This window comes from Octopus bimaculoides, chromosome 10 (assembly GCF_001194135.2).
Source record: "Octopus bimaculoides isolate UCB-OBI-ISO-001 chromosome 10, ASM119413v2, whole genome shotgun sequence".
Classification (NCBI taxonomy): domain Eukaryota; kingdom Metazoa; phylum Mollusca; class Cephalopoda; order Octopoda; family Octopodidae; genus Octopus; species Octopus bimaculoides.
The window spans coordinates 43,655,561-43,674,265 of record NC_068990.1 but is presented as its reverse complement, the minus strand read 5'-3'; the positions used below and the strand labels follow the sequence as shown (position 1 = coordinate 43,674,265).

The window sequence follows — 18,705 nt, the reverse complement described above, 5'->3', positions numbered from 1 at the left end:
TATATATATATATATATATATATATATCTACAATATATATATGTATAATATATATATGTAACATCATCATCATCATTGTTTAACGTCCGCTTTCCATGCTAGCATGGGTTCGACGATTTGACTGAGGACTGGTGAAACCGGATGGCAACACCAGGCTCCAATCTGATTTGGCAGAGTTTCTACAGTTGGATGCCTTTCCTAACGCCAACTACTCAGAGTGTATAGTGGGTGCTTTTACGTGTCACCCGCACAAAGGCCAGTCAGGCGGTACTGGCAACGGCCACGCTCAAAATGGTGTATTTTATGTGCCTCCCGCACAAGAGCCAGTCCAGGAACACTGGCAACAATCTCATCTACAAAATATATATGTATAATATATATGTAACATATCATCCTCATCAGGCAGTGTTTCTACAGCTGGATGTTCTTCCTAACGCCAACCACTCCGAGAGTGTAGTGGGTGCTTTTTACTTGCCACTGGTACAGGGGCTAGAGGAGCTGGCATTGACCACGATCGGATGGTGCTTTTTACATGCCATATTATATAATATATAATCCCATACATACTGTTCATACTTCCTTTGAATGAGTTGTAGGTTAAACCAGTGAAATTTTTGAATATTTTAATCCCTGATGAGGATAAGACATTCTCGAATCGACTGAATGAATATGTACTACATATGTGGAAATCTGTGTGGGTGTTTGTCTGAGGCATTATCTAACTCCTCCTACACTATTTTATCGATTTTGATGAAACTTAACATGTGAGTAGAACTCATGTCTGGAAACCTAGTGACATACTTAGATTGTTGAAAAAAACCCGATAATAGGGCCCCTGGAAGGGATTCTTATATCTACAACATATAACTAATATTTTTAAACACCCAAGGGAAATAACCCATTTGCTCCTGAAAGGGATCTTTATATAGCCAAGGGAAATAACCCATCCATGTTTGTAAATTATTTTGAACAAATCAAATTGAATATGCCTATTTCTTAGTATTTGAACTATTTGAGTTATACTCGTAATTTATATAGTACAATGCTTAAACAAGTATATAGTATTTTCCTAAATAATAGATCCACTTATTTCGGTTTGTGACTTATTCCTGAATATACCAACACTAGTGCCCCTGAGGCTAATATTCTCTGGGAACACACAAAAGCCCCTTTCAGAGTTATTTACTTTGAATTGTTACTATCTCATAGCCTGTTATTACGTAACATGCTTCACGATTTTAGTATACATACCTTATTAGTATTTCCTCCTAAGTTCTATATACTCTGCGAACGTATTAAAGCCCTTTTCGGGGCTACTTTATTTGAATTCTTACAATCGGGTAATTAATTTCATGTTATTACATAACTGTCTTCACAATTTGGGTATTCATAACTTATTGGGAATTCCTAAAAACAAGATCCTGTGTAAGACAGTTCAGTATTCTCTGTAAATGCATAAAAACCATTTTAAGGGCTACATACTTTGTACTGTTGTTACTGGATTAGTGAAACTATTATGAGAAACAGAACCAAGGGATAAGCCCCGCTTTCCTGGGAATTACCAGGTATGTCAGCTAGTATATACATATATCATAATTTCAATCAAATGAGTTAACATGGAATCCCTTGACAACAATGTAACCTTCATTTGACTAAAGTATCTTTAGCCTGATGAGTAGCGAGCTGAATACCCCTTGTTGAGTAATTACTACTTCTGAGGCTCTGCTAGCTAGGAAACATATGTAGCCTGGATTTTACCTACTCCATTCCCTACATTTGGATTATATATATATATATATATATATATATATATATATAGTCAAAATAAGCAACAAGGATATCCAAAGTTAATGCAGTACGATCATTTCATGCATGAAACGATCGTACTGCATTAACTTTGGATATTCTTGTTGCTTATTTTGACTTTAATCATCTTATTTTGAAACTGTATGGATAATACCATACTTAATTCTGGTGCCTAAACTTAAGTACCATATTCACCTGAATCTAAATTTATATATATATATATATATATATATATATATATACACATACATAAGCTGGCAGAAAGTTGCAAAAATTACTTAAAGACCAATAGTTTCATACAGGGCTCTTACCAAACTAATTTGCTAAGTGGCATGCATGAAACTCTCAGCTCTTGAAAATAAACATACACTTATGTATTGAGTTCTGTATCTCCTGTTTATTATACTAACCTCCCCTCTCTCTATTCACACACAGCATCTGAATTCGTATATATCCTTTTCCTACATATTAAGGTCACTTTCCCCAGCTGTTCCCCTACAGAAACTGCATTACTAACAACTGTTTCACAAATACCTTTTACTCAATTTGATCAGCAAAACATTATTTCGAAACGAGAAAACCCTTTACGTGGTCAATGTATTTGCTAGAAACAGCAACCAAATCACACTGCTTTAAAAATATATAACACAGTCCTCGATAACACTCCAAATGTCGAGATGGTCTCTGTGGAATGCCTTGATCATAAGCCTGCTCGAAGTTGATCTGGGGTTAAACAATAACAACACACTTACACTATTCTGTTACTTTGTTTCCTTTAACATCCTATGCTTCTAATTATCAAAAACATTTTACTTAGCTATTCGCATATGATAGAGAAACTGCCCTCTATTTTTTCCCCCCTTTTTATACTTTTTAATACTCGACATGTTAAACTTTAGCTTCGAGATTCTAGTTCATTCTTCTAGTTTAGAAATAGTAAGTTATAGAAACAAATCGAAAATGAATCTCTGTTAAATATAAAATGCTGTAATTGCTTTAGAACTGCAAACGTCAGTGGATTGAGCATTTTAATTTTTACAAGTACTTTGTTGTCATCATCAATCCGCGTAGAAAATTATATTTTAAGCAACTTATATTTGAGAATAAGATAATTTTCACGACGAAAAATATGTATAGATATTTGCAGTATCAAACATGAACTTTTACAAAATATCAGAAAAAGTTAATAATATTATTAATAACAGCAAAGAGAGAAATTCGGACGTCGACATCTTTCTAGAAAGAAAATTAAGCACGTAATGAAATTTGATAAAGCTTGCTTCTGTTTTCATATTTTCCGTTGTCTCTTCAAATAACAGTTCGGATAGATGTAGCATTTTTATTAATTTACAATAAAATACTAACATCGCAACGTTTTGTTTATCCTTTTATATATTGTAGTGGTAGTGGTTTGTCATTTTGATATCTTTGACAACCTTTACAACTCTCACAGCACACATATCTATTTTCCCTCTCCCAATAGCTGCCCTTGTGGCAAAATTTGAAATGATTTTTATTATTATTATTATTATCATTTGCTGATAATTACCGAAAGAAATATATAAAATTCCTTAAATCTCTAGATGGTTTCAAAATAAAAATAAAAAATAATAAAGAGATAAATATATATTAAGTTTTCACTTAAGAGTAAATGATAACTACACAGAATGTCAAAATTAGAAAATAACTGAAGCAGCCCATGTTTTTCTAAGTAATTATTTTTAAGAGAACGTGTGGAGAGTATATTTTTAATAGACGCACTTAAAAGGAAATAGAAATATTCCCTGGAGAAAACAGGACAGATTAAAAGAAAAGACAAAAACAATATATTTCCAAGAGAAATTTTCAGCATTTAAAGACAATGAAATTAATGGGAACGAAGTGAGTTTCACTAGAATGAAAAGGACATGTCATAGCGATTATTTTACTCAAAAAAACAAAAATATCAAAATGATTCAAGAGATCGAATAAGCAACTTTTTCAACCCTCGGAAATGGTTAATTTAATTATTTTCTGTTCTTAATTCACAGAAAAAAAAAACAACCTTCACTTTACACATACACGCATGTGTGTGTGAGAGTAAGATTTAACAATTCAGGATTTCTTAAACTTTCTGAATTAAAAAAAAATTGTTTTGCTTGCCTTGTATTATTAAAACTGCTAGACCACATACATACATACATGTTTGTGTGTACATAAATATACGCACATACACGCATCGATTGTATGTTTCTTCTACCGAATGTGGCCCTGTGCCAAAGTTAAGAAATCATTAGTTATTTATGCAACTATTAGGACCTATTCTAACTTTCTATTTCATCATCTAGAGACCTTAGTTTTGATATATATTATTTATTACGACAATTATGATTGTGGTTCAGCTTCAGGACAGAAATCATCAAGCAGACCAACATCTAAGGCCTTTTAGCAAAGACCACCTTATCTTTTCTGTTTTCTTTTTCTCCAGACATAATGTCTACATCTACACAATCTAACGTGTCCATTTTTTTAAAAGACGTAGGGCGTAATTTGAAGGAGATTTGGTTGTTATTTTTTGCAGGTAGAGACTTATCATAGCTGTTATTTAGCTTCTCCTGACTGAAAAGACCTATGATGATAGGTATTCAAGCGAAGATATTGTCTTTTTCCGTACATTTAAGATTACATTGCCCAGTGTCTTCTTTTCTTGACGTGATAGGTTTGGTTTGAGAGAGATCCGGCTGCTATCTTTAGCAGGTTGTGCAACCAGGAAGAAGCTTTTCTGATGGTTATGGTTCATGGCTGTGTTGATAGTTGAGAGCTACTAGGAAAATGATGCACAACAAAATCTCTTTTGGTGCTTTACTTCTGAGTTCAAGTCAGTACCGGATCGATATTCGCCTTTTTGTCTCTTCTCTAGAGTCCGTAATAGATCGTTTCTCTGTACCCTCATTGTATAATTTTAGAAAACAAAACAAAACCAACACTACGGGGGAATTTGTCAAATTTAAATAACTCGTTAGCTTTTTTCTTTTTTTTTTTTTACAACATATCACAAATAAAACATAACGTCAAAATACTTTGGATTATTCTGGTTTCAAAGAACTATAGAGGCTGTTGTTTTTAGACCTAAGTCGCTTCTGATTCAGCAGACCTACGGATCAAAAGTATTCCGGCCATGTCCATCCTTTTTCTAGTCATAGCCTATGCATCTCGGTTTACGTTTTCAATGTGTACTTCCTTTTTTTCTTTTCTCATCTTTTTTTTTTGTCTTGAAGGACGAAGAATTGACCACTAACAGGTCGAACTAAATTATAGTAAACGGATTTTTATCAGCAGCAAAGCGCCAGCTAATTAAACAAACGACAGACGAAACTCATTAAGGACATCGTGGTTATTTACCAGGAATTAGATTAGGAATATAGGAAGGTTCATTTTACTTGTCTGTAAAAGGGGAACGTTAAATTTAGAATCAAAGTTTTTGGTGCGAAAGACATGCATGCACAAGTAAATTAAAATGTTTGAGCAGAATTTAAAGATTCTTGACAAAACATAGAGAGAAAGAGAAATTAAAACAAAGCTATGTTAGTTTCAAAAAATACTCAAATGACAAATGAAAGCAGAGATAAATATTAGTTTTCCAAAGACAATAAAATATAAGTGTGCGTATGTGCATGTAAATATATACATATATACACGTTACCATGGCCTGGCCCTGGAAAAGACATCGTCCCCAAGGTCTGGTGGTCGGCGAAAATCACTTAAAATGTGACTACAAAGCATGAGGCGGCGACACACAATGATAACATCACTGAATGAAAGTACGTCGCTAGAGAAACTCAAATAACAGCCTCTCTCGTTGGCTCAATTTTTCACAATATTTCCGATTGAACCAATAAAATAGAACGTTAGTAAAAAGAAAGGTACCCTTCCTTAATCTAAACGCGAAGAGTTATTCATCATATGTGATTCGATTGGTTGCTTCGTTAGAAAAAGGACTAATCGTTAACGACGTAACATGTTGTAGTTGTATAATATAGTGATGGATGTAAGCGACGATCAATAACAACAGATATGGCAGCTCCCCAGGATAGTTGTATGTCTGGGAAAGATAACACTGCCGACATTCATTCTAATACAAAAGAAACTTTCAAGGATCCATTAACTAGTGCTTTGGATAAAGACAGTGAAGATGAGGTGAGCTTTTTAGTTGGCCTGTTTTGCTGTATGTCTATGTATGAAGAAAATTCTATTGTAATTCCATTCATTTCTAGGATGTTTTATTGGAATATACGAGACTTACTCTGTGTGCCCACTATTCAAATTTTTAACTCGCAAGAAGCCAGGTTTCTGTGGGAGAACGGGTTGTAATTAATTTTAAGTAAATAGGTCCACTATTAGTGAAAAGAAAGGTGTTTTAATTACATGCTGCCATTTTCCAGTGATTTAGTTTGCAAATTTGTGTGGATAGTATTAGGTATACTTATAAGCTTGCAATTAAAAAATCGTTTTTGATGTCAGTGTTCACTCTAATCACTGTTCACTGTAAGCTGTTAAAAAAAAAGAAAAAGAAAATTGTAAGAAAACAGAACAGCTCTGTAACCCACCGCCCCAAATCCCAACAAAACATTTGATTTTTTTTTTAAAAACCAAAGCGTGAATGTTTTAGCTTCTTTCCAATGCCCATACAATTTGATTAATATTTATTGAGTTTTAATGTTCACCTCTAATCTTATAGAAGGTCTAGATTCTTGTTATTTTCTTCCAACATTACCATTATCTAGATGTATAATGTGTTGCTGTGATCGGTGTACCTGTCCAAATTTGCTGTTGTTTGGAACAAATCACGCCCCCACCTTTTATCATACACGCACTGAGCAATGTCAGTCGAAAATCAACTATTTTTCTTTACCTTGTAAATTGCATTTATTAACACTCCTGATCAAAAGTAGTGTGTCACACAGAATGAATATATTTAATTTGCTCCCCCCCTTCCCTCTATGCTCTCTACTCAAATCTTCTTCATCCTCGATGTCGATTTCTACCTTTCGTTTTCTGGAGTCGATAAAATGAGTACCAGTAATATACTAGTTTTTCGATTAAAAATTTGGTCTCGTGTCTTGTCGAGATGAAATCGTTAGAAAGAGACATTGAGACATATATACGTCTGAGTGTATAAACGGGGGAGAAAAAGTAATTGAGTTTATTCGTTCAAAGCTGAATCATCAGCGTCGAATAAATATAATTATATATACAACACATCTACTTCTGCCTGTCCATTTATTTAGCTGTATTATTCTATGCTGGACACTGTGTGACTGTCGTCGTTGTTACCTTTGCAGTAAATAAAAGCTTATACACGTACCCACACATTCACAATAAAGCTGTAGTTTGCAAAAATAAAATATAATAAACGTGTTATTGTACAAATAAAAATTTAGGTGTTTTTTTTTTTTTTCTTAACCGTTTCGCTTAAACCAAGTTGTTTAAACTCGGGTCCACTCTGACTAAATGGTCCTACAATCCAAACTGTTCCAGCCATGACATACTGTCCTTTCCTCGGGCTTCGCCTACCTTTGACTACATTAGCCAACGTGTCTCTCTTTTTTACGGTCGTGTTGTTAGAGGGAAATTTTGACTGCTGTTTCTAGCAGGTGGCCGACTGCATCGAGGCTAGCAGGTGTCGTGTAATTAACTCGGTGATTTTTTTTTTTTTTTTTTCTCATGTCTCCTTCCTTTCTATAGTTCCAATTCTGTCTTTTTTTTTTTTTTCCTCTCAGCACAGTTAAAAGACAGAAAGCATTATTTCCATTGAGCAACTTTTTTTTCTAATTTAATATTTAAATAATGCTGGAAGGTTATCAACTTTTCATTCGGATGGTTGCCTGTAGCACTCATGTTTCTCATTCTCTCTTAGGCTTTTCACCCTTTCTGTCTTTCGATTTCTCTTACGCTTTTTTTCTTTCTTTCTTACTCTCTTGATGTTTTTTTTTTTTCATACACCTCTCTGTCTTTATCTCAGTCTCTGTCTTTGGCGTTCTCTTTATCTATTTACACCTTCTCTCCCTCTCTCTGTAATGCACTACTCACCTGTTTTATATATATATATATATATATATATTACCGTTCAAGCAATATTTTAAGTCGGATTAGTCATTTAAGTCGGATTATTCGGCAAAACTACTGAAGCAATGTAAAAACCGTGAAATGCAGCCTGAGATAATTGAGCCGTCTTGTAAGCTCCCATTGTTTGTTAGAACACAAGACGATATGATCATCTTGTGAAGTGGTTGTTGTCGTTATACTTTAACCTTTTTCAGGTAAGTTAATATATATCTGTCAACAGTCGCTAAGCCGACTTATATTCAGCAGTAACACATCACCAGCCTTTCAAAATGCAACCAATCACAACTAGAGCAAAACCACCTGCCCACTTAGTTTACGTGTTTTTCATTAATTAATCGACCTTAATAACATGCTATAGGCTGTACAAACTCACGAACTCTGCTTTTAATGTGAACCTCTGAATTTTTTGAAAACTTCTTATAGTTTCGTTCATTTATTTATGTTTATGATTAAATCTCGTTCGTGTTCTTTCTATACCTCCGTCGCGCCTAGAACCAACCCTGAGTCGGATCTACAGTTTAAATTGGATTTGGTACTTACATTTCTAAATACGTGCTGTATACTACCAACACGATACCTCGTGTTTATTTTACCTCACTGTTATGGTACCTAGCCAGTTCTGGCGTCCTACGTGTTGATGCGCCTAGATTCTAATGAATCGTTCTAATAATCTCTCTCCCTCATCTCTCTCTCTCTCCCCCCTCATCTCTCTCTCTCTCCCCCTCATCTCTCTCTCATCACTCTCTCTCTTTCTCTCTCTCTCTCTCTCTCTCTCTCTCTCTCTCTCTCTCTCTGTGTATGTGTAATAAACTATACACGTAACTAGTTTCAATCTTCTATTCAGAATATGTGTGTATTTATACATACGTGGCACCTTGGGCAGGTGTCTTCTATAGCCCCAGGCCGACCAAATCCTTGAGTGGATTTAGTAGTTGGAAACTGAAAGGAAGCTCGTCACTATTCGAACACTACGCTAGCCAGGTTTCTGCAAGAAGTGCTACTGCGGTGATCGCCTAGATTTTACATAACCATTCTATTATGTATATGTGCGTGTTACTGTCTCCTTTCCTTGACATCACGTGACAGTTGTAAACGAATGTCACAGTCATGCAAGCGGTGGTCTTTGTTCTCAATCTTCTGTAAAAACCTCTCTGGTTATGAGGAAATATTGCCTTTGAAACGGGTGAGGACTGGCAACAAGAAGGCCGTCTGACCATAGAAAATCTACCTTGAATTTCGTTTGGCCTTTGTGTGCATAGAAAAGTAGATGTAAAAACGATGATTATATATATATATACATACATATATATATACACACACACACACACACACACACACACACACACACACACACACACACACACACACACGTGTTTGTGTAAGAATGTGCTTATGTAATATATGTATTTCCAAGGAAGTAACATCACATCCACTGCAAAGGATGTAAAATTTTGTCTGTTGACTGCATGGCCTATTCTTGATGTCTTCAGTGTCATCAGGAAGTCAGAGCTACCAGATGCAATGGAGAGCTGTATCTTTGTTTTTTGATTATCTCAGTAAAAGTATCTGAATAAAATAAAAGAAAAATGTATGGTAGCCTTCATGCAAACAGTGATGTCATGAGAGAAAGGATGACTTTGGTTTTGCATGACCTTACTGGAGCAACAACTCATTGGTGACACTCTGATATCGATATACATGAACTGGCTGTTTGTAAAGAGCTCTTCATTCACCCTATCTGTATGGACATCGGATGTTGCTCTGTTTACCTCCCAGTCATTATGCAGAAGTCTGATGGATAGCATGATCAATTTGGGTGACTTTGACCATGGTCAATGAGAATATATATATATGTGATTGTATGGTTTAGAAGCATGCTTTACAACCATGTGGTTTCACGGTCAGTCCCCTTGTGTAGCACCTTGGGCAAGTATCTTCTGCTATTGCCCTTGGCTGGCCAATGCACTATGAGTGAGTTTAGTTGATGGAAACTATGTGGAAACCTGTGTGTGTGTGTGTATGTCTGTATGTCTCTTCCTGTTTGTCTTCTTCACCACTTGTCAGGTGGTATTGGTTTGTTTATGTCCTGGTAACTTAGTGGTTTGGCAAAAGTGGTCAACAGAATACCTACCAAACTCTAAAATTAGGGTCTATTTGTTCGACTTCAAGGCTGTGTCCCAGTATGGCTGCAATCCAGTGAAGGTAAAAAGTAAAAAATATATTGCATAGACATACACACACACACACACACACAAATATGTTAACGTGTCTCTGCGTATGTATGCTTCTTTTTGTTTTAATTATTTGAATCCTTCTTATAAAGAATGAAGTTTCAAAGAATTGACTTTTGAAATGTAGCTTGCTGGAATTTTGTTAAAAAATAAAAATGTTACAAGTTGAACTTTAAAAAATACATGTGTATACAGATTGTATTTGTGAAGTATGTATTAGCTGGTCACATTTTGATTGAAAACCCTATTTTTTCCTAATTGTTACTTCATCCTTTTGATACCAACCCACCTGAAACTGTCTCTGGCTCTGTAGTACAAATGTCTTATTTTCAAAAGTTCTGAATTAAAATCTTCCACCAAACCTTAGTCACAATTTATGTTCCTAACACTAGCTTAATGATAACCAAGTTATTTTACAAAATTCTTTGTTATATTTAAAATTGATTGAAAGAAACAGAGCATCTCAACAGAAATATGGTAACAAAAGGGTTGAACATGTACTTATAGCCAATATAAATTTATAAACTGGCTGGAGGAGCTCTGGATTTTGAAATGATTGTTTATATTCTCCTTCTCATTGAATTTGAAAGAAATATTAAATTCTGTCAGGTATCTGACCTCTGTGAATGCATGTGATTTTGTGTTCCAAATAACTATATTAGACCTGTTTGCATTTGGTGGAAGTCTGGATGTGAGTGTTTCTTCTGCATTTTTTGTATTGCGATGTATGTATATTTAAAAAATGGGCATTGACCATATTTATTGCATGACATTCTTATAAATGTGTGTGTGTGTGTGTGTGTGTGTGTGTATATATATACTTCACGTACGAGGAGGTGCTTTAAAGTTTTCGGCTTTAAGTGTATTGCAGAAGGCTTAGTTGGGGACCCAGCCTTCTGAGTTCTTTTACAGAGCTTAGAAAAAACTGAAAGAGCGCTGCAATAAGTGTGTGAATTTGAGAGAATATGTTGAATAAAATCATAATTAGCCAGGAAATGCATACTTCACTGGCTTTTCCCTGATAACACTTGTCTTTCTTACTACCACCTCCCCTGGAATGATTTCTCTTATCCATCAATCCTATCATCTCCACCCACACTTTACATTGATCATCCTCTTGAGCCACCAATTTATCTTTACTCTATCACTATATGTCTCTCCTCTTTCACTTTGAATTCTCCACACTCCTGCAATTTACCCAATCATCCTTTCTTATTCTTCCCTTGTCTATTGTATTATTACTCTTATTAAAGTGGCAAGCTGTCAGAATCATTAGCATACTGGACAAAATGCTCAGCAGCATTTCTTTAGAAGGTCAAATTCTCCTGAGGTTGACTTTGCCTTTCATTAACTTATGCTAGATGAAATAAGTACCAATTGGGCACTGGGGTTGATACTGTTCTATATTTTTGAGATGAGGAATTCTGTACATTATTTACATTAGATGGATATGTGTCCTCATCTTGTCTTCTTGTCTTCATCTCGTCTACTAACCTCAAGATTGCATATTCAATTCCAGGCAGTGCCTTGAATAAATAATAATAATAATATCAGCAAAAAAATACATTAGGAATGAGAACTCAGGATTGGGTTCAAAATACAACCAGGACACCTGATGAAGGCTGGAGAGTAAATCAGTTGAAACGTGGTAACAGCAAACAAGATGAAGACACATATCCATCTAATGTAAATAATGTACTGGGGTTGATGTAACTGACTATTCCTTCCCAACAAATTTCAGGGCTTGTCCTTATAGTAGAATGGATTTATATAAGGTGGCATGCTGGCAGAATCTTTAGCACACTGGACGATATGCTAAGCGACGTTTCAACCGTCTTCATATTCTGAGTTCAAATGTCACTGGGGTTGATAAAATAAGTACTGGGGTTGATGTAATCAATTTAACCCCTCCCGGAAACTGCTGGCTTTGTGCCAATATTTGAAATCATCATTATTATTATTAAGGCAGTGAGCTGGCAGAATCGTTAGCATGCTGGGCAAAATGCTTAGTGGCATTTTGTCTGTCTACATGTTCTGAGTTCGAATTCGAGGTCGGCTTTACCTTTTATCCTTTTGGGGTCGATGAAAAAAGTACCAATTGAACACTGAGGTTGATGTAACCGACTAGCCCATGCCGCCAAAATTTCAAGCCTTGTGCTTATTGTAGAAAGGATTATTATTATTCATGCCAGCATGAAAAGTGGACATGAAATGCTGTTGATGACCGAACCAGCAAAAGCATTGGCAGCACACCAGGCAGAATGATTTGTGGCATCTCATGTGTGTTTATGTTCTGAGATAAATTCTCATCGAGGTTGACTTTGCCAGCATCTTTTTGGGGTCAATTAAATAAGAAACAGTCAAGTACTGAGGCTGATGTAATTCTCTAGTGCCTCCCCCTCACTCCCCCACCTCAAAGCTTCAGGCCTTGTGCCTATAGTAGAAAAGATATTAATAATTATAAAGAAAATATCATTACTCTGCTGCTCTTCAATCCCCACCCCTTTTGTGCAGTCAGTCAATCATCTCTCTGCTACCCCTCCCCCAACTCATGTATTATTGGTCACCCCCTCAACCCTACCAGTCTCTCCAGTTGTTACCAACTCTTTTTACCTTCCCTACTTAGCATCTCTCAACACTGGTTTTTCATTATTCACCTGCTCATTCATTCCCTGTCTCTAACCATCTCTCACCCTTCCGTTTAGTCTTGCAGCCTCTACCCATCTGCACTTGTTCTGAGGGTACACCCTAACATCTACCTCATCACCACTATTTTTATTGCTTTTCATGCTTCACCTTGGCCACTCCTACTTTCACTTCTAGAATGTGAGTAGCCATGTAGCTCCTCTACTGCAAGAGACTTATTCTGGTCACTTCTTTAACCCTTTAGCATTCAGGTTAATTTATCAAATGTAAAGCATATTTATCCACATTTTTTAAAGTTAATCAAGTATTATTACAGACCTTGAATTTTTCAATGATGTGATTATTTTTAGAATGACATTGTAGGGTAGATGTGAGAGGCTGGATCTGGCCAGTTTAAACATAAAGTGGTAAAATATATGGGCTGGATATGGCTGGCTTAAATGCTAAAGAATTAAACCCTCATCTCTTATCATAAGAGCTTTTAACTCTCTCTTTACTGCAAACTGACTTAATTGAAGGGGACGTTAATTTTGCAGGCTGCATGGTTACTTCACAAGTGCTGGTGCCATGAAGAAAAGCAGCCAGTACATGTTGTAAAGTAGTTGGCATTAGTAATGTGCATGGAGCCATAGGAACTCTGCCAAAACAGACATTGGAGCACGATGTAGTCTTTGGACCTGTTGGATCCTATCAAAGTGTCCAGCCCATGCTATGATGATGTGTGTGTATGCATTTGTGTGGAGGGTGTATATGTGTAAATATGTGGATGTGTACATGTATGTGCGTGTGTCTGCTGGACATGAGAGGGCAGGTGTGGCTACGTACTTCTTTTTTATAAATATTATGTTAATTTGGAGGATATCTGTTCTCATTTGGAATTAGTCACAATTGCAGCTAAGCATTTGAGCTTCTTTCAAAGAAAGGCTACTTTCACTAAATCAAGAATTTATCTTGTTTGGTATTTAGTATACTTTTAGTTACCATTTTATATGTACACATTGCTTACACTCTTTCTCTCTTTCTCTCTCTCTCTCATGACATCCTCCTACTTTAACGTTGTCTTATTTGTGTAACTACAACTAATTACAGAAGCTAATCATTATATATCCATAACAACATTATTTGTAGCCCATTTTCCATGCTGGAATGAGTTGGGCAGTTTGACAGGATCTGGCAAGCCACAGAGCTGCATCAAGCTCCAATATCAACTTTGGCATGGTTTCTGCAGCTGCATGCTCTTCCTACCACAAACCACTTTACAATAGTAAAAAATATTTATTAGCAACAGGCAGTGTTAATACCGAGAGGTAATATTTATCCCCACTTAAGCAAGGATATTCCGTTAGAACAAACTATTCTGCAGTTGTTACCATGAGTAAAACTCTCATATCGGCTTTTGGTACAAAATGCACTCTTGTTTATATCACTAGCAGGGAGATAAATCTCCACGACCTCCAACACTGAGACCATTAGATCCTGTGATTTTGACCTTGTTGGGTCTTGTCAGTGATGGATGTTCAACTGGTAGAGATAGCAGCAATTTATTTCTGCAAGTGATATATAGTGTTACAGTGCCAGAACAGGCACTGCTGTTGCAATTACCCAGTGAGCTAGTTAAAAAATATTAGTGGCAGAGGCAGTATTAATACCGAGAGACATTATTATGGATGTTCTGTTAGAACAAGCTATACTGTGGTGGGTACCATGAGAGAAACTCTCATATTGGCTTCTGGAGAAACTCCCATATTGGCAATCTTGTTTATATTGCTTGTGGGGAGATTAATCTCCACCACCTCCTGCATCGAGACCACCAGGTCACATGATTTTGACCTTCCTTGTGTACTGAATGCTTTGTTTCATGCTACTTGCATTGGTGAAGTTGCCATGTAATTTGCACTCCAGGAAAAAGGAAAAAGCCCCTTCAACTAAGCTTTACTGTGGTATGGATAAAGAAATGATGACTGAGGAACTTCAGATAGGATGGATTAGAAGTTGTGAGCTGATTTCAGACTATCAACATAGAAATTTCATTTGAGATTATGAGAGGTATACTACAGCATTGACTATTATATATATTCTGTATGTTGCATTATTTTAAACAATGAACGCTTTGGGCAACACCAAGAGGAATATTCTAGTGTATGATCCTAATACAGGAATACAAATGGATCAAGACTCTTGGAGTTTTGATGCAAGTAACTTCACCATTTGGAACACTAACTTCAGGAAACTGGGCAATCATCTGATCACTTACCAGGCAAACATACATGTCAGATAGACTTCAGATAGATATACACTAGGAAATGATATCGACAAATCATCATCATCATCATCGTTTAACGTCCGCTTTCCATGCTAGCATGGGTTGGACGATTTGACTGAGGACTGGTGAAACCGGATGGCAACACCAGGCTCCAATCTAATTTGGCAGAGTTTCTACAGCTGGATGCCCTTCCTAACGCCAACCACTCAGAGAGTGTAGTGGGTGCTTTTACGTGTCACCCGCACGAAAACGGCCACGCTCGAAATGGTGTCTTTTATGTGCCACCCGCACAAGCACTGTGAATATTTAGTTTTTCTTTAAGGAATGTGGCATTCAACATAAGCTAGTGTTTTTCTTCTTCAGTATAACCACTAAATGAACTCAGAAATACAAGGTGATCTGGAGAAGTATGAAAGCTGAAAGATTCTTGACTGATGCAGATTAAAAAAGTATCAGTGAAAGTGTATGTCAAGGAGGTGATAGATCAATAATATTGACAACTGGGAGTTTTAAGACAGATGGCTACAAGCTACAGAGTAGATTTGTGTCTGAAACAAGGTTCCATCATGACTTGGAGTGGCAAATTGAACAAAGAGAAAAATTTGGTATAGGAGAAATCAGATGTAGAGGACTTGTGAAGAAGCTGTTGCTGGTGCAGATATATGTTGCCTGTGTAGGATGACAGTTGGTTCAAAAGTGCCAAGTGATCCAAAGTGAAGGAATTTGTGAAGGGGGAAAACCAAAAGAAGGCATGGGAAGAACTGGTGAAAGATAATCTTGGTCAACTGTACCTTTTGAAAGTGATGACAAAAGACTGCAACAGTTGACAAGATAGTGTGCCTAAAGAAGACCCATGTGAGCATGGAAAAACAGGTGTAAAATGATGAGAATGATAAACTAACTCGAGTCTATTACTAGTATTTGATATATTGGAAAGAAATCTTGAACTCTCTTCAACAGGAACTGAACTTTGAATGTAAAGCAGCAAATTACTAAATACTGCAAGTACTCTACTGCATGTACCATCTCCCATCCTGAATATTGATGAAATAATGGTTTCAAATTTGAGCAGAAGACCAGTAATTTTGGAGGAGGGGCTAAATCAGTTACATCAACCCCAGTGCTCAACTGGTACTTATTTTATCAACTCTGAAAGAATGAAAGGCAAAGTGGACCTTGGCGGAATTTGAACTCAGAATGTAAAGATGGATGAAATGCCGTTAAGCATTTTGCTGCCTTAAATATTGATAAAATAATCCTACCCAAAGCAAGATTGCAGAAGCACCAATCACATTATCATGCATGGCTGGTTGAACATACTGGCAACTGCAATATTTGCTGGTGGCAGTGTTGGTGGGGTCATGTGGTAAGAGGCACCACTTCATGTGTTTTGAGTCTTCCAGTTAGCAAATAAAAAAAATGCAAACATAATAAATATAATTAATGCTATATTCCTCTATTTAATAAATCATAATAAAAGCTTTATTCCTACATTTTCACTTTCCCCTAAGGCTGGTCATGTTATCTGGTATTATAAGTGATAAGGGAAGGGGGGGAAAAAAAGAAGCACTCCCACCTACTAGAAGTATGTACTCTATGGAATTTCCAGCATTGAACCGATACTCTACTGAACCAAACTAGATTGGTACCCATGGGAAGTTGTAAGTTCCTAGCCAACTAAAAGTGCATAACTTAGTTTATAAGTGTTTCACTTAATTTGCTTAATTTCACTTAATCTCATTCCAAATGCTATTATAAAGTGAAGAGTACAGGTTTAATTTGCTTTTCACATGTATGTAACACACACACGCACGCACGCACGCACCATGCACGCGCGCACGCGCACGCACGCACACACGCACACACACACACACACACACACACACACACACACACACACACACACACACACACACACACACACACACACACACACACACTCTCTCTTTCTCTCTCTCTTTTTCTCTCTCTCTCTCTTTCTCTCTCTCTCTCTCTCTCTCTCTTATACATATACACATATTGAACTGCACTCATGTAAATAATGATTTTCCAAATTTTGGCACAAGGTTAAAATTAGGAGGAGAGAGATTTTTTACTACATTGACCTCAGTACTTCACTGGTGCTTTATCATTCCTTGAAAGAATGAAAAGCAAATTTGACCTTGGCAGGATTCAAACTCAGGACGTAAAGAGTTGGAAGAAATGCCACTAAACCTTTTCTCTGATGTGCTAACAACTCTCTTGCTCACTGCCTTACAAATAATAATAACAACAACAATAATAATGATAATAATGATGATAGGTTGGCACAGGAAGAATATAAAAAACGGAAGGCACGACCAGGTTGTAAAAGTTTTGCACTGGAAGCTGTGCCAGAAATGGGGATTTGAAGCTGGAGACACATGGTACAATCATGATGTCGAAAGAGTACTGGAGTTGGAGAAATGTAAGATTTTGTGAGACTTTCCTATTCAAATGGACAAGAAGCTAGAAAGTAATAGACCGGACATAATTATTCATAAGGACGAGTGAAGTTGGTTACTAATTGACCCATCATACCTGTTTGATTTCAAGATCGTAAAGAAAGAGGAAGAAAAACAAAAAAAAAAAAACAATACAATCCCTTCAAATTTGAAATAGGAAGAATTTGGAGCATGTGAATAGTAAAGGCTGTACCTATAATAATTGGTGCATTGCAGGGGTGGACTGAAAGTATTAAGGACCTTCGGGCATAAGTGTTTACTGGGTCTCTTATCATTGATATCAGTAGAGTTAACATGTAGAATGCAGGCCTCTCAGAGCTCTGGGCCCTTGGGTAGTGCCTGACGGCTCAGTCTGCCCTTGGTGCATTGGGAACTGTAAGCAAAGATATAGACTAATGGCTGAAGGAGATTGAAATAGAATGCGCAGTAGAACTCCTACAAAAAGTCTGTCTCTGAGGGACAGCAAGGATTACCTGTAGGGTTCTAAGCATTTGAAAGACTGCTGCAAACTTGTGGATACCTAAGGTTACAGGTAGTGACCCGCTACCCACATAGATCCTACCAGGAATAAGACCGAATCTGAGTCAAACCAAAATAATAATAATAATAATTATGTTTTGATGTAGGTACAAAGCCTGAAATTCAGGGGATGGGGCTATTAGATACATTGACTCCAATACATGACTGGTACTGATTTCGTCAAGCCCAAAAGTTCTTATACATTTATAAACAAAATTAAGGGATCAGCAACAAGTTGCTTCACCACATACCGAAGTTCAGAAATAGTAGCTAAAATGCTGAAACTCCAACAGATAGCAATTACCTGCTACCCACATAGGCAAAACAAGAAGAAAAATAACGAATTAAACTAGCCATAGTTAATCATATACATGTTTCTGGTTTAGAAGGAAAAACTCTTCATTACCTCATCGGTATGATATTCCAGTTGCAAATTCGACGATACTAGCAAATGTGCATGTATGACCGAGCGCCATCATAACAATCGACACTCCAGCATTTTAGCTGCTATTTCTGAACTTCGGTAAGAACTTTTAAATAAGTTCCTCATCGATAATGGTGCTTACATACCGAAGGGCTTGGTAAAAATTATTAATTACTAATTTATTAATAAATTAATAAATTGATAATCCTTTACCCTTTTAATTGTAAT

At 36.5% G+C, this 18,705-nt stretch overlaps 2 protein-coding genes across 3 annotated transcripts in view; one reads left to right on the top strand and one right to left on the bottom strand.

The window, feature by feature from the left end:
• LOC106867803 (putative protein TPRXL) overlaps positions 1–5,639 on the bottom strand; it is a 49,101-nt gene extending 43,462 nt beyond the window's left edge. For both annotated transcript variants that reach the window (XM_052971143.1, XM_052971142.1), the window contains exon 1: positions 5,489–5,639. In XM_052971143.1, the coding sequence (XP_052827103.1) occupies positions 5,489–5,513 (25 nt within the window). In that variant the 5' untranslated portion in view covers positions 5,514–5,639. The remainder of the gene's footprint in view (positions 1–5,488) is intronic.
• A 125-nt stretch (positions 5,640–5,764) lies between these two features.
• LOC106868235 (sorting nexin-30) overlaps positions 5,765–18,705 on the top strand; it is a 59,503-nt gene continuing 46,562 nt past the window's right edge. The window contains exon 1 of the mRNA XM_052971141.1: positions 5,765–5,982. Within this exon, the coding sequence (XP_052827101.1) occupies positions 5,860–5,982 (123 nt within the window). The 5' untranslated portion in view covers positions 5,765–5,859. The remainder of the gene's footprint in view (positions 5,983–18,705) is intronic.